Here is a 14,364-nt window from a genome sequence, read left to right as displayed (position 1 = left end):
CACACCATTCACTCAACATAAAGAAGTGTTTACTGCCTACTTCCCAGAGTCTAACTCCTAAACACTGCAGAAGCTCCGTCTCTGAAAATTCAATTCCTCTCAATCCAATCCCCCTACTTTCAAGATTCATAGCAGTTGATATGTATTATCATGTAGTGAGGGGGCTTCCCTTGTGGCTCAGCCGGTAAAGAATCCACCTGCAATGCGGGAGACCTGGGTTCGATTCCTGAGTTGGGAAGATCCCCTGGAGAAGGGAAAAGCTAACCACTCCAGTATTCTAGCCTGGAGAATCCCAAGGACTGTATAGTCCATGGGGTCGCGAAGAGTCAGACATAACTGAGCGACTTTCACTTTCATCATGTAGTGATGCCTATACACTACTCTGTAATCACATTTAGATATTTTTCTTCTTTCCCAAATAGACTATGAATCTCTTGAGGGTGAGGACTATGTCTTACTCATCTTTGTGACTCAGCAGGATCCAGTGCCTGGTCTGTAGAAGATGATTACAAAATATAGAGTGAATGCCAAGAGAAAAAGACATTTAAACCCTAATTACTCACGAGATACCCTCTTGATCCTCAAGCTGGTGATGCTTCTGAACAGGCAGAAGCTCCTGCTCCTGTTCTTCATCCGATGTCCCATCAAAATTCTGCTCGTTTATTAAGGGCCTCATTACATCCATATCTTAAAAAGAAAAAAAAGTGCTTCACCATCATTTTAAAAATTGAGTTTAAGCTGGTGTAAATGAAGTTTTTAATAGAAGGCCATGCAATTTTACTCATCTTTACTATTTCCACCCTAAGTTAACGTACATTAATACTTTTACCATATTTAGAATGCACATTAATAGTTTTACCATATTTAGAAAGAAACAACTAGACTTAACTGCTGGTTATTTTGCTTGGACTAAGCAGTGCAAGGTGAAAAGCATAAGTATTCACTGTAACACGTTTTCTACTTTGTCTCGATGAGGTTTATAGTAAATGATGATAGAATTATGGTATGGAAAATGTGAAGAAATAATCCAATGAACTTTATCTCTTGTTAGTGTCAAATCATACTGAGCACATAAATGGCAATCATATTTTTATCTTTTAATTAAAAAGCTTTTTAATATTGTACAGTTTACATAAGTTACAGGTATATATATAGCGGTTCACAATTTTTAGAGGTTATACTCCATTTACAGTCACTATAAAATATTGGCTATATTCCCCATGTTGCATTTGTACATGCAGCTTTTACATCTAATAATTTATACCTCTTAATCTTCTGACCCTATATTGCCCCTCCCTGCCTCCCTTTCCCCATTGGCATCTACTATTTTGTCCTCTATGAGTTGGCCTTTCTGTTATATTCTCCAGTTTTATATATTTTTTAGATTCCACATATAAGTGATATCATACAGTATTTGCCTGACTTATTTCACTTAGCATAATGTCCTCCAAGTCCATACATGTTGTTGCAAATTGCAGGATTTCATTCTTTTTTATGGCTGAGTAGTACTCCATTATAAATATATACCATGCTTTACACTTTCCCTTTCTGAAGGAGATTTTCACTGCGCTTCTTCCAAGCCTCCTGCTCCCTCTCCTCTTTTCCACAGAGACTGCTCCACTCTCCATGTTTGCAGCAGCAAAAGGATCCCTGCTGGGAATTTCTGTTTATTTTTCTATCTACATATTATCTGAAGTTTGTGGTATCCTTGGTCTCCTATACTAAATGAATAATTTCATAGATGTGTTTTCTTGTGATCTTGTTGAATTAACAGGTTTCGGGTGAGGATATGTGGAGAAAGAAGATTTAGGCAGCTGCCACTATCCGAGTGCTAACTGGAACTCGGTACAACAGGTCTTCATAAGAGTAAAGCTATGCTGTAAGATACTGGGAGATTCTTTAGCTTTGATTTTATGCTCTTTGCAATCTCAATTTCCTGACCTAAAATCAACCTGAAATTTCCAGTTATCACCAGAATAAAGAACAATCACATTCATTTAGCAATATGAACTGAAATCTGAGTAATCCCACATCTGCAAATGTAGTATATGAAGAAAAGGATTTCTACACAAAGATGTTAATCAAAACAAAACACTTGCTGAAAATTTGGAAACAACCTAAATGTGTAACAATCAGGAAATCGATCAATTCGCTAGAGTACATCCACTTTGTAAACTACGACACTGACATTAAATTATGGCTTTCAAAGTCTGAACAAAACAGTGATACTGTATCAACTGCTGAGGAAGAAAAAGCTAGATAATCACAGCATGAGTGCAACGATGTTTAAAAGTTAAATAAAAATGTTAAAAAGGAAATAATACAAAATGTGAATAAGTTAACAAGGATAGATACAGACAACAAAAGTGTGAGTACCTTTTTCTGTCTTTCTCTGGAAAATGTAAAAAGTAAGGAGAAAGTAATAAACTTGCCTTACTTTTATAATAGCAAAAGAAGCCACTTATATTTTGACAATGGAGAAACTAAAATAAAGTAGAAAGCTTCCTTTTTAAAAAATAACATAATGTTGCAACCTAAATCTATGTACTACCATATATAAGAGAGGAACAGTCACTATTTTATCCATTTCTGAGGCAGAGAGCTTATACGTACAGCACGAAACCTTCCAGAGGTTCCTATTTGCTCTGAAAAAAAGTGTGGACCTTAAGCTCAAGGAAACCTGTATCTTAACAACTCTACTAGTGCTTTTCACATAGCCAATTTTTAAAATTCTTTTTTAAATCAAATAATAGTTGGTCATTGTAGAAAAATAGACAATATAAAGATAAGCAAATTTTTTTAACTAAAATGACCTCGTTACCTAGAAACTACCACTGGAAACATTTCAGAGTACACACAAACAAACATGTTAATTCACTTCAGTTTATTTTCATTCAGCCCTACGGCTTTAAATACTATCTACATGTTGATGACTTCCAAATATTTATCTCCAGATCGGGCTTCTCACTAACTCTAGACATAAATCCCATTGCCTACTCAACATCTGCACTTTCATGTCTAACAGACATCTCAAACTTAGCAAGCCTCAAACTAAACTGATCTTCACCACCAAGCCTGCTCCGCCCAGCTTTAACCATGGGAACTTGCTATCTGCATCGGGAGGCCTCGGTTCCATGACACATGGGCTCTTCCTTACGGCTGCTTGAGTGTCCTCACAGCACGGCCGCTGGCTTCCCTGCAAGGAACCAATCCAAAAGACAGCACGGCACAGTGCCTTTCAGGACCCAGCTTTGGGGTCACTGCCACCATTTCCACGATTCCATCACCACTTCCACCGTATCTATTCACTAGAAACAAGTCACTAAATACAGCCCGCATTCAAAGGGAAGGGAATTAAGTTCCTCCTCTAGAAGAGAGAAACATCAAAGCATTTGTAGACATACTATACAACCACTGCAACATCTCAGATGATGGCAGTTTCATTCTTCCAGACATGCAGGTCCCTGGAGTTATGCTTGTCTCCTCTGTTGCACCACCACTCCACATCGAACCTGTCACGAAATCATTCTGGTTCTGCTTTATATATCCAGAGTCTGACCATTTCTCTCCATTCTCCACACTGCTACCACACTGCTGTGAAGGACAAGTCCATCTGTTTGCTGATTTGCTGAAATAACCTGCTTCTACTTTTGCCCCCGTAAGCCTGTTCTTCACACAGCAGCCAGAGTGATCCTTTAGAATTAAAGTCAGATCATGTCTCTCCTCTCCTGAACCTTGCGTTGGCTCCCTATTTTCTCAGAATAAAAGCCAAAGGCTTTACATGGACGTCCACACCACTACATAATCTGGCTTTATCACCACCTTGACCATTCTGCTTCAGCTTCCTGGCCCTTCTTGCTATTTCTGTTATTACTCCAGCTGTTCTTTCTGCCTATAATAGTCTGTCTTCAGATATCCACTTGTAATCCCCTAACATCTTTCAAGTCTTTGTTCAAATCTCACTGTTTCAATAAAGTCCATTTAGACCACTTTATAAAATACTATAAACTGCCAAGTCTGACAATCATTCCTGATTTCCCTTACTTTGTTCTTTTTCTCCAAAGCCCTTTTAGCCTAATGTAATCATTGTGGCGCAGTGGTAAAGAATCTGCCTGCCAACGCTGGAGACGCAAGAGACTCAGGCTCGATCCCTGGGTTGGCAAGATCCCCCTGGATATTGCAACCCACTCCAGGATTCTTGCCTGGAAAATTTCATGGACAGAGAAGTCTAGTGGACTAAAGTCCAGGGAGTCGCAAAGAGTCCCACACAACTGAGCAACTGAGCACACACATATACATTAACTAATAATAGTCTTACTGTTTACTGTCTGCTTCCTCTTACTAGAATATAAGTTCCACAAGAGCAAGAGTCTTGATCTGATCTGTGTTGCCTACAGATGTATCCCAAATGCCTAAAGCAGTGCCTAGTGCGTGGGAGAAGCTCAACAAATATGTGTTGAATTAATGAGCAGACATAACTTGAAAAAAATAATTTAGAAATTTTTTTCAGTTAGTAAAAATATATCTGGCAAATATCTTCCCATGTAACTTGAAATGGCTATTCAGCATATGACCATATAGCTATATCACAATTTATCTAAACAATTTCCTGTAACTGAACATTTAAACAGTCACCAGCTTTTCTCTTTTATAAATGACGTAATGAACACGTGGGTATGTTTCATGACTTATTTCCTTGGGAAATATTTCTAGAAGTAGAAATGCTGGGTCAAACAATATGTGCATTTTTAAGGATAAATATGTTACACTGCTTTTACCAGTAATGCATGAGAATACACATTTCCCGACATCCTCACTGGGCTGGGTTATTAACGAATTTACAACAGATAAACCTGGGTTCCTATCTGAGTACTACCATTAATAAGCTTAAAATTACTGTATCTATAAAACAGGGATAATAATTACACCTACTTCACTCATCACTGTGAGAATTAAAGGAGACAAAATGTAGGAAAAGCACTTACACTACTTGACACACAGTAAACATTCAACACCAATATGTTTATTTCCACCATTACTGGGACTCGAAAGAAATCAACTGCAAAGTGCAGAGTATTAGAGGACGTCTACTTGTTACTATAATACAGCATTTCTTTAAAGACGCAAGCAGGATTTTAGCTCCCGGACCCAGGGCTGGAACCCGTGCCCTCTGCAATGGAAGGGAGGAGCCCTCACCACTCACCCTCCAGGGAATTTCCTCAACTTCTTTTTTAATCATTTAATGATTTAACAACGAATTACAAATATTCCTAATACGATGCTTATAACCGGGAGGAACAATATGATTACTACTCCGATCTCTACTTTTGTTTTCCTTTTGACAGCGGGAAACCATAAACAATGTGTATTCTCCGTCGCCAAGATAAGACACCAAAGCAAAGGAGGAAAACAAAAGTTTGCCTGCGTGCGTCTGATCAGAGCGCGCTGGCCACGCCCGGGGGCGGAGAGTAAGCTAAGGAGTCGCCGGCTTTCCTGATCCGGGTGCCTCTGAAAAGCCCAACTGTGACAACTTCCTTAAAGCATCGCTGGAAAAACACAGTGCGAGTCACAGCGCAGGCTGTGGTCTGCCGCTGACACGTACACTCAGTGCACGCCCCCCGACCTCACACACACACACATTCACTCACACACACACTCTCTCATACACATAGACACACACACTGTCACACACAATCACACTATCGCACCGTCACACATTCACACACGCACACACTGTCTCTCACACACACCCTCTCTCACACTCTCACAGTCACACACCCTCTCACAGTCACTCACACGCTGTCACACACTCACACACACATTCACTCACACGCTGTCACACACTCACACACACATTCACTCACTCACACACTCTCATACACACAGACACACACACTGTCACACACAACCACACTATCGCACCGTCACACATTCACACACGCACACTGTCTCACACACACCCTCTCTCACACTCTCAGTCACACACACTCTCTCACAGTCACACACCCTCTCACACGCTCACACTCACGCTGTCACACACTCACACACATTCACTCACTCACACACTCTCATACACACGGACACACACACTGTCACACACAACCACACTATCGCACCGTCACACATTCACACACGCACACACTGTCTCACACACACACCCTCTCTCACACTCTCAGTCACACACCCTCTCACATTGTCACACACACTCTCACACGGTCACTCACACGCTGTCACACACTCACACACACACACACACACACACACACACATTCTGACAGCCTCTGCAGGCCCGGCTCCCCGCCTGACCGCGCTCTCCTGCGCGGGTGCGGGCCCCGAGGTCAGGCCCGTCGCGGCCTCGGGCCGCGCGTGGCCTGGGACTCGGCTGCTCTCACGTTCGAACCCACGCCAGACCCACGCCCCGCAAGAGGCCCACTGCCGAGCCCGCCTGCTCGAGCACCGCGCACCCCGAGGCCGACGGCGAGCCCCGGGCCCCCGCGCCCGCGCCGCACCCACCGAGCTCCTCGCGCCCAGCCGCCTCGGCCGCCGCCGGCGCCGCCGCTTCCATCGCTCGGGGGTCTCCAGGACGCCGCCGCCCCGGGGCGCGCGCTCCCGCCTCTGCGTGGCCGGCTGCAGGCCCAGGGCGCCGGCGGAGCGGGCCCGCCTCCCGCCGCCCGCCGCCCGCCGCCCGCTCCCGGCCGCCGAGCATGCGCACTGCGCGGGCGGGCCGGCAGAGCCCGCCCCGAGCGCCGGGGGCCGGGAGCCCGAGCTGAGAAGCGGCGCGGGCAGCGGGATGGAGGCGCTTCGGGGACAACTGAGGACAGCGCAGACGGAGCAGAGACCTGGGCCTTACGGGCGGGGGCGGGGAAGGGAGAGGCGCTCGGTCCTGTCCGACTCTGCGACCAGTGCACTGTACAGGACACGGAACTATCCAGGCCACAATCCTGGAGTGGGGAGACCTTCCCTTCTCCAGGGGATCTTCCCAACCTAGGGATCGAACCCACGGCTCCCCGCACTGCAGACGGATTCTTTACAAACTGGGCCACCATGCGGGGGCGGGGAGGGTGCCTTTAAATATAACCACGAGCTTAAATTTGAGGAGCCCATGTATTTGCAAGGCTTTAGCATTCTGAATTCTTGTCTGGAAAATTCCATGGACAGAAGAGCCTGGCGGACTACAGTCCATGGGATCGCAAAGAGTCGGACACGACTGAGCGACTAACACACACACACACACACACACACACATACACAGAAAGCAATCTGAATTCTGTGGCTCAATAGTAAACAATCCGCCTGCCAAGACAGGTTTGATCCCTGCATGGGGAAGATCCACTGGAGGAGGAAATGGCAACCAACTCCATATTCTTGCCAGGAAAATCCCATGGACAGAAGAGCCTGATGGGCTAAAGCCCATAGGGTCGCAGAGAATTGGACAGGACAGGACTGAGCAAGAACGCAAACAATCATTCTATGAGGCACCCTGAAGAATGCGAAGTAGGAGGTAGTACTTTTGCCCCATCCGTGTTGAAGTTCTGACCACTCCTTGGCTGTTGATCTCTCTGTGCGTCTATTTAGAGCTTTAGTGTCCCCTCAAGAAGCACTTCATTTAGTCAGTCTCACTTTAAGGACTTTTTTTCAGTGCCCTTCACAGATGCTTGCCCTTACCACAGTGCTGAAAGGAAATTAAGGTTAAGACTAATACTGATGCAGTGTCAAATATTCTTAAGCACTGTACATGGATTGTCTTCTTTTATTCAGATGATCAGCCTCTGCAATGATTCTAGTGTGTTTGTCCATTTTCATGCAGGAACTAAGCACACAGAGCTAAGTAACACTTGTCCAAGGATAGTAATGTAGTAAATGGCAAATATGGACTTCTAACTGCAGCTAGAGCCAGGGCTTCCAGTATGCAAAGCTGGTCCCTCGGGACTATATCACTGGATGAGTAAGGTTTTTGGATTAAATAAAAATAATTTTGAAGTTGTTCTCTTTGTTTTTTATTTTCTGTTTTCTGGATTTGTTTGTTTTTTTGTGTGTGGGGTTTTTTTTGCATGTATTTTTTTTCTTTTTCTCCATTGTATTTCCCTAGGGTCTTCTGAGGCAAATTGATTTGTTGTTGTTGTTTTGGTTGGGGGTGGGGGGTGGGGGAGGTGGGGCAGTGTCTAATTTCTAGGATCACTGAGTCAGTGAGCTCTAAGGGCACTCAGGAAGGAGAACATACCTGCTATCTAGCAATCATCAGCCACTCCCTACCCTGAGCCCTGGGGGAGGACACTCAGGTTGTGAAAGCAAAGGAAACTGCCCCCGTCTGCAACGCGCATATCAAAGGAATGATTTTAGTGAGCCCTGACACTTGCATCTTCCCTTACACAGAAATGTACTAAAAGCACTAAACTTGGCCTTGGAATACAGAATGAAGCAGGGCAAAGGCTAACGGTTTTGCCAAGAGAATGCACTGGTCATAGCAAACACCCTCTTCCAACAACATAAGAGAAGACGATACACATGGACATCACCAGATGGTCAACACTGAAATCAGATTGATTATATTCTTTGCAACTAAAAATGGAGAAGCTCTATACAGGCAGAAAAACAAGACTGGGTGCTGACTGTGGCTCAGATTGTGAACTCCTTATTGCCAAATTCAGATTTAAATTGAAGAAAGTAGGGAAAACCACTAGACCATTCAGGTATGACCTAAATTAAACTCCTTACAACTATATAGTGGAAGTGACAAATAGATTGAAGAGATTAGATCTGGTAGACAGAGTGCCTGAAGAACTATGGACGGAGGTGCCTGACATTGTACAGGAGGCAGTGATCAAGACCATCCCCAAGAAAAAGAAATGCAAAAAGACAAAATGGTTGGCTGAGGAGGCCTTACAAACAGCTATAAAAAGAAAAGAAAGGCAAAGGAGAAATGGAAGAGTATACCCGTTTGAATGCAGAGTTCTAAAGAATAGCAAGGAGAGATAAGAAAACTTTCTTCCGGGATCAATGCAAAGAAATAGAGAAAAACAATAGAATGGGAAAGACTAAAGATCTCTTCAAGAAAATTAGAGATACCAAGGGAAAATTTCATGCAAAGATGGACACAAAAGGACAGGAATGGTATGGACATAACAGAAGCAGAAGATATTAAGAAGAGGTGGCAAGAATACACAGAAGAGCTACACAAAAGAGATCCTCTCAACCCAGATAATCACGATGGTGTGTGATCACTCACCTAGAGCCAGACATCCTGGAATGTGAAGTCAAGTAGGGCTTAGGAAGCATCACTACGAACAAAGTTAGTGGAGGTAATGGAATTTTAGTTGATCTATCCCAAATCCTAAAAGATGATGCTGTGAAAGTGCTGCACTCAACATGCCAGCAAATTTGGAAAACTCAGCAGTGGCCACAGGACTGAAAAAGGTCAGTTTTCATTCATCCCAAAGAAAGGCAATGACAAAGAATGCTCAAACTACTGCACAATTGCATTCATCTCACACACTAGCAAAGTAATGCTCAAAATTCTCCAAGCTAGGCTTCAAGTAAACTGCGAACTTCTAGATGTTCAAGCAGGATTTAGAAAAGACAAAGGAACCAGAGATCAAAGTGCCAACATCCGTAGGATCATCTAAACAGGAAGACAGTTCCAGAAAATTATCTATTTCTGCTTTATTAACTATGTCAAAGCTTTTGACTGTGTGGATCACAACAAACTGCAGAAATTTCTTCAAGAGATGGGAATCTGACCCATCTGACCTGCCTCCTGAGAAATCTGTATGCAGATCAAGAAGCAACAGTTAGAACTGGACATGGAACAACAGACTGGTTCCAAATCGGGAAAGGAGTATGTCGAGGCTGTATATTGTCAATCTGCTTATTTAACTTATATGCAGAGTACATCATGAGAAGTGCTGGACTGGGTGAAGCACAAGCAAGGATCAAGATTGCCAGGAGAAATATCAATAACCTCAGATATGCAGAGGACACCACCCTTGTGGCAGAAAGTGAAGAAGAACTAAGGAGTCTCTTGATGAAAGTGAAAGAGGAGAGAAAAAGTTGCCTTAAAACTCAACATTCAGAAAACTAAGATCATGGCATCTGGTCCCATCACTTCATGGGAAATAGTTGGGGAAACAATGGAAACAGTGACAGACTTTATTTTGGGGGGCTCCAGAATCACTGCAAATGGTGACTGCAGCCATGAAATTAAAAGATGCTTGTACCTTGGAAGAATAGTTATGTCCAAACTAGACAACATATTAAAAAGCAGAGACCATCTACGTTACTTTAAAAAGCAAGGTCCATCTACGTTACTTTGCCGACAAAGGTCTGTCTACTCAAAACTACTGTTTTTCTAATAGTCATGTATGGATGTGAGAATTGGACTATAAAGAAAGCTGAGCACCGAAAAATTGATGTTTTTGAACTGTGGTGTTGGAGAAGACTCTTGAGAGTCCCTTGGACAGCAAGGAGATCCAAGCAATCAATCCTAAAGGAAATCAATCCTGAATATTCATTGGAAGGACCAGTGCTGAAGCTGAAATTCCAATGCTTTGGCCACCTGCTGTGAAGAACTGACCCATCTGAAAAGACCCCAATGCTGGAAAAGATTGAAGGAGGGAGGAGAAGGGGAGGACAGAGGATGAGATGGATGGATGGCATCACTGACTCAGTGAACCTGAATTTGAGTAAACTCCGGGAATTGGTGATGGATGGGGAGCCTGGTGTGCTGCAGTCCATGGGGTTGCAAAGAGTTGGACACGACTGAGTGACTGAACTGAACTGAACTAAACAACCATCAGCCACTCCCTACTCTGAGCCCTGAGGGAAGGCCACTCAGGATGTGAGAGCAAAGGAAACTGGCCCCTGGTCAGCGAAGGGCGTATCCAAGGAATGATTTTAGTGAGCCCATACTCTTGTATCTTCCCTTATACGGAAAAGCACTAAAAGCACTAAACTCAAGTTATCTCCTTTTCTCTGACTAACAATGACCATTTGATGTTCATGCTACCTGCCCTTTGTCACAGACACCTGGTTCCCACCACTACTACCACCGCCTCTTGGAGCAGCTCTCTCAGGGTTACTTGAGATGCCATCTCCAGGACTTGAAGTCCTAAAACTTTCTGCCAATTAAAACATGAATCTCAGCTTTTAGGTTGTGAATATTTTTTAAATCGACAGTGATAAGTACTTTAAATGCTAATATTTTAAATGTACGCAGTTAAGTAATATCTATGTTTCCTCCTGTTTTATCCTTTTGTGAGTTTTACTGTGGTTTGCCAACACCATTTTTTTCCTTTAGATCAACCCCAATCACTCTGAAATATACACATGCAAACACCAAAGAGAGGTTTTAAGTGAAATGTTCTAGAAACATAACAAAGATATAGGGAAGATAGAGAAGAAAGAGCTCCATCATGGATCATAAGCCATGTTGGGGTGGGGTACCTGTTACAGAGCAGTGGGAGAGAATATGCACATCAGACAGGTAATTGTCCAAGAAACCACCCATTGTAATGAGAACACTTGGGACAGTGTCTTGAAAGAGCAACATTATCCTTTGAGAGTTGTTGTTCAGTCACTCAGTCCTGTCCCACTCTGCGACCCCATGGACTGCAGCACTCCAGGATACCTTGTCCTTCACCATGTCCCAAAGCTTGCTGAAACTCATGTCCACTGAGTCAGTGATGCCATTCAAAAATCTTGTCCTCTGTCATTCCCTTCTCCTGCATTCAATCTTTCCCAGCATCAAGGTCTTTTCAAATGAGTCCGTTCTTTGTTGGCAAAGTAATGTTTCTGCTTTTTAATATGCTGACTGGTTCTCAAAGCTTTTCTTCCAAGGAGCAAGTCTCTTTTAATTTCACAGCTGCAGTCACCATCTGCAGTGATTTTGGAGCCGAAGAAAAAAGTTGGTCACTTTGCTGTTTCCATTGCATCCCCTTCTATTTGCCATGAAGTGATGGGACCAGATGCCATGAACTCAGTTTTTTTGAATGTTGAGTTTTAAGCCAGCATTTTCACTCTCTTCTTTCACCTTCATCAAAAGGCTTTTTAGTTCTTCTTTGCTTTCTGCCAGGAGAGGAGGGTGGTGTCCTCTGCATATCTGAGGTTATTGGTATTTCTCCCGGTAATCTTCATTCCAGCTTGTGCTTCATCCAGCCTGGCATTTCGCTTGATGTCCTCCGCATATAAGTTAAATAAGCGAGGTGAAAGTATACAGCCTTGATGTACTCCTTCCACAATTTGGAACCAGTCCATTGTTCCAACTCCAGTTCTAACTGTTGCTTCTTGACTTACATACAGGATTCATAGGAGGCAGGTAAGGTGGTCTGTTCTGATCTCTTGAAGAATTTTCCACAGTTTGTTGTGATCCACACAGTCAAAGGCTTTAGCACAGTCAGTGAAGCAGAAATAAACGTTTTTCTGGAATTCTCTCGCTTTTTCTATAATCCAACAGAATTTTGAAATTTGATCTCTGGTACTTCTGCCTTTTCTAAATCCCACTTGAACATCTGGAAGCTCTCAGTTCATGTACTATTGAGGCCTGACTTGGAGAATTTTGAGCATTACTTTGCTAGCCTGTGAAATGAATGCAAGTGAGCAGTGGTTTGAACATTCTTTGGCATTGCCCTTCTTTGGGATTGGAGTGAAAACTGACATTTTCCAGTCCTGTGGCCACTGCTGAGTTTTCCAAATTTGCTGGTATATTGAGTGCAGCACTTTCACAGCATCATCTTTTAGGATTCGGGATAGCTCAAATGGAATTCCATCACCACCCCCAGCTTTGTTCACAGCGGTGCTTCCTAAGGCCCATTTCACTTCACAGTCGAAGATGTCTGGCTCTCCAGATAACCTGGAGATAATCTGGAGATGGTAATCTCCAGATAACTATCATGGTTATCTGGGTCATGAAGACCTTTTTTGTACAGCTTTTCTGTGTATTCTTGCCACCTCTTCTTAACCTCTTCTGCTTCTGTTAGGTCCCTACCATTTCTGTCCTTTATTGAGCCCATCTTTGCATGAAATGTTCCCTTGGTATCTCATTTTCTTGATGAGATCTCTAGTCTTTCCCATTCTATTGTTTCCTCTATATCTTTGCACTGTTCACTTAGGAAGGCTTTCTTTGAGTGTTAAATGGAATCAAAAGCCATTGTCCTCAATCTTAGCATCAGGATAAGCAGATCTGGCAATGTGAGAGAAAAAAACCTGACCTGTAATGGAAGTCTGGGCTGAAGCAAGCAGCCTGTCTCAATATCTTTACAGATTGATATGGAGATAAGGGATAAGGGTGATCATAAAATTCAAGAGAATATATGGTTTCATATTTCACTACTTGAGAAACTACCGTGACTTCTGCTCCAGATCTTGTAAACTGGAGGAAGAGGTAGGAAAAAGCTGTATTAGAATAACGATATTATAAAGAAGCTGACAGAACCCTAGCAATTCCTTTGTGGTTTTTTTTCCCTCACTTTAATGCCTTGGCCCATATCTCAATTGCTTCCTCATTTGTAACTCTGTTATAACACCTCGCTCCTCATAATTATATCCCTGCCTGAGTCTTATGCTTGTCGACTGAAAAAAATACTCACAACCTAAAAGTTGAGAGTTACATTTTACTTTGTGGGAATTTTTAGAACTTCAAGCCTGGGAGACAGCATGAATAACCCTGAGAGAACTGCTCTGAGGAGATGAGTGTGAGAGCCAGGTTATATATAGAAGTTTTGCAACAAAGGGCAGGTAGTCTGAACATCAAAAGACTATTGTTAACTAAAGAAAACCAAGTCAAGGGACTTAGAACTTTTCTGTGTATGGGAGGATGCAGGAGTCTGTGCTCCCTGAAATCATTTCTTTCATATACCCCTTAGCTGTCCCGGCCAGTGTCCTGTATGTTCACATCCTGAGCTCTCTTGGGAGTGGCTGCAGTCTGATGGTTGTTAAATGGCAGGAATTCTCCTTCCTGAGTACCCTTAGGGCTCAACAGCTTATTTTTGAGGGCTACAATCACTGATGATCGTGATATCCTTATTTACTTATATGGCAGGAAATATATCATTTCTCATATACTGTGACTGTTTGCACAGAGAAGCTGTATCTTTGTCTCTGCCTTTGTCTCAATAAGGCCTTAGAGAGTGCCCTGCATGTATCAGTGGTTCAATAAATAGGTGTTGAGAGTCACTGAATATGGCCTTATTTAGAAAGCTTTAATTTAGCCAAACACATTTATGAAGCACCATCCCTGTGCCAGGGACTGTGCTAGATGTAGGGTCTATAATGGCAAAGAACACTGGTATGTACTGGAATTCAAAGTTCAATACAAGAGCTTGCAAAAGAAAGGAACTAAGCAAAATATTTACTATGTGATTAGAATGTTAG

General features: G+C 43.0%; 1 protein-coding gene across 1 annotated transcript in view; it reads right to left on the bottom strand.

Moving 5' to 3' along the window:
* Nucleotides 1-6,700, bottom strand: part of SLC36A4 (solute carrier family 36 member 4) — a 41,725-nt gene extending 35,025 nt beyond the window's left edge. The window contains exons 1-2 of the mRNA XM_069565184.1: nucleotides 6,514-6,700; nucleotides 564-687 (exon numbers count right to left, since the gene is read on the bottom strand). Coding sequence (XP_069421285.1) covers nucleotides 564-687; nucleotides 6,514-6,565 — 176 coding nt within the window. The 5' untranslated portion in view covers nucleotides 6,566-6,700. The remainder of the gene's footprint in view (nucleotides 1-563; nucleotides 688-6,513) is intronic.
* Nucleotides 6,701-14,364: the final 7,664 nt, after the last annotated feature.

The sequence above is a fragment of the Ovis canadensis genome, chromosome 21, assembly GCF_042477335.2.
Source record: "Ovis canadensis isolate MfBH-ARS-UI-01 breed Bighorn chromosome 21, ARS-UI_OviCan_v2, whole genome shotgun sequence".
Taxonomy (NCBI): domain Eukaryota; kingdom Metazoa; phylum Chordata; class Mammalia; order Artiodactyla; family Bovidae; genus Ovis; species Ovis canadensis.
This window is presented reverse-complemented; position numbering and strand designations above follow the sequence as displayed.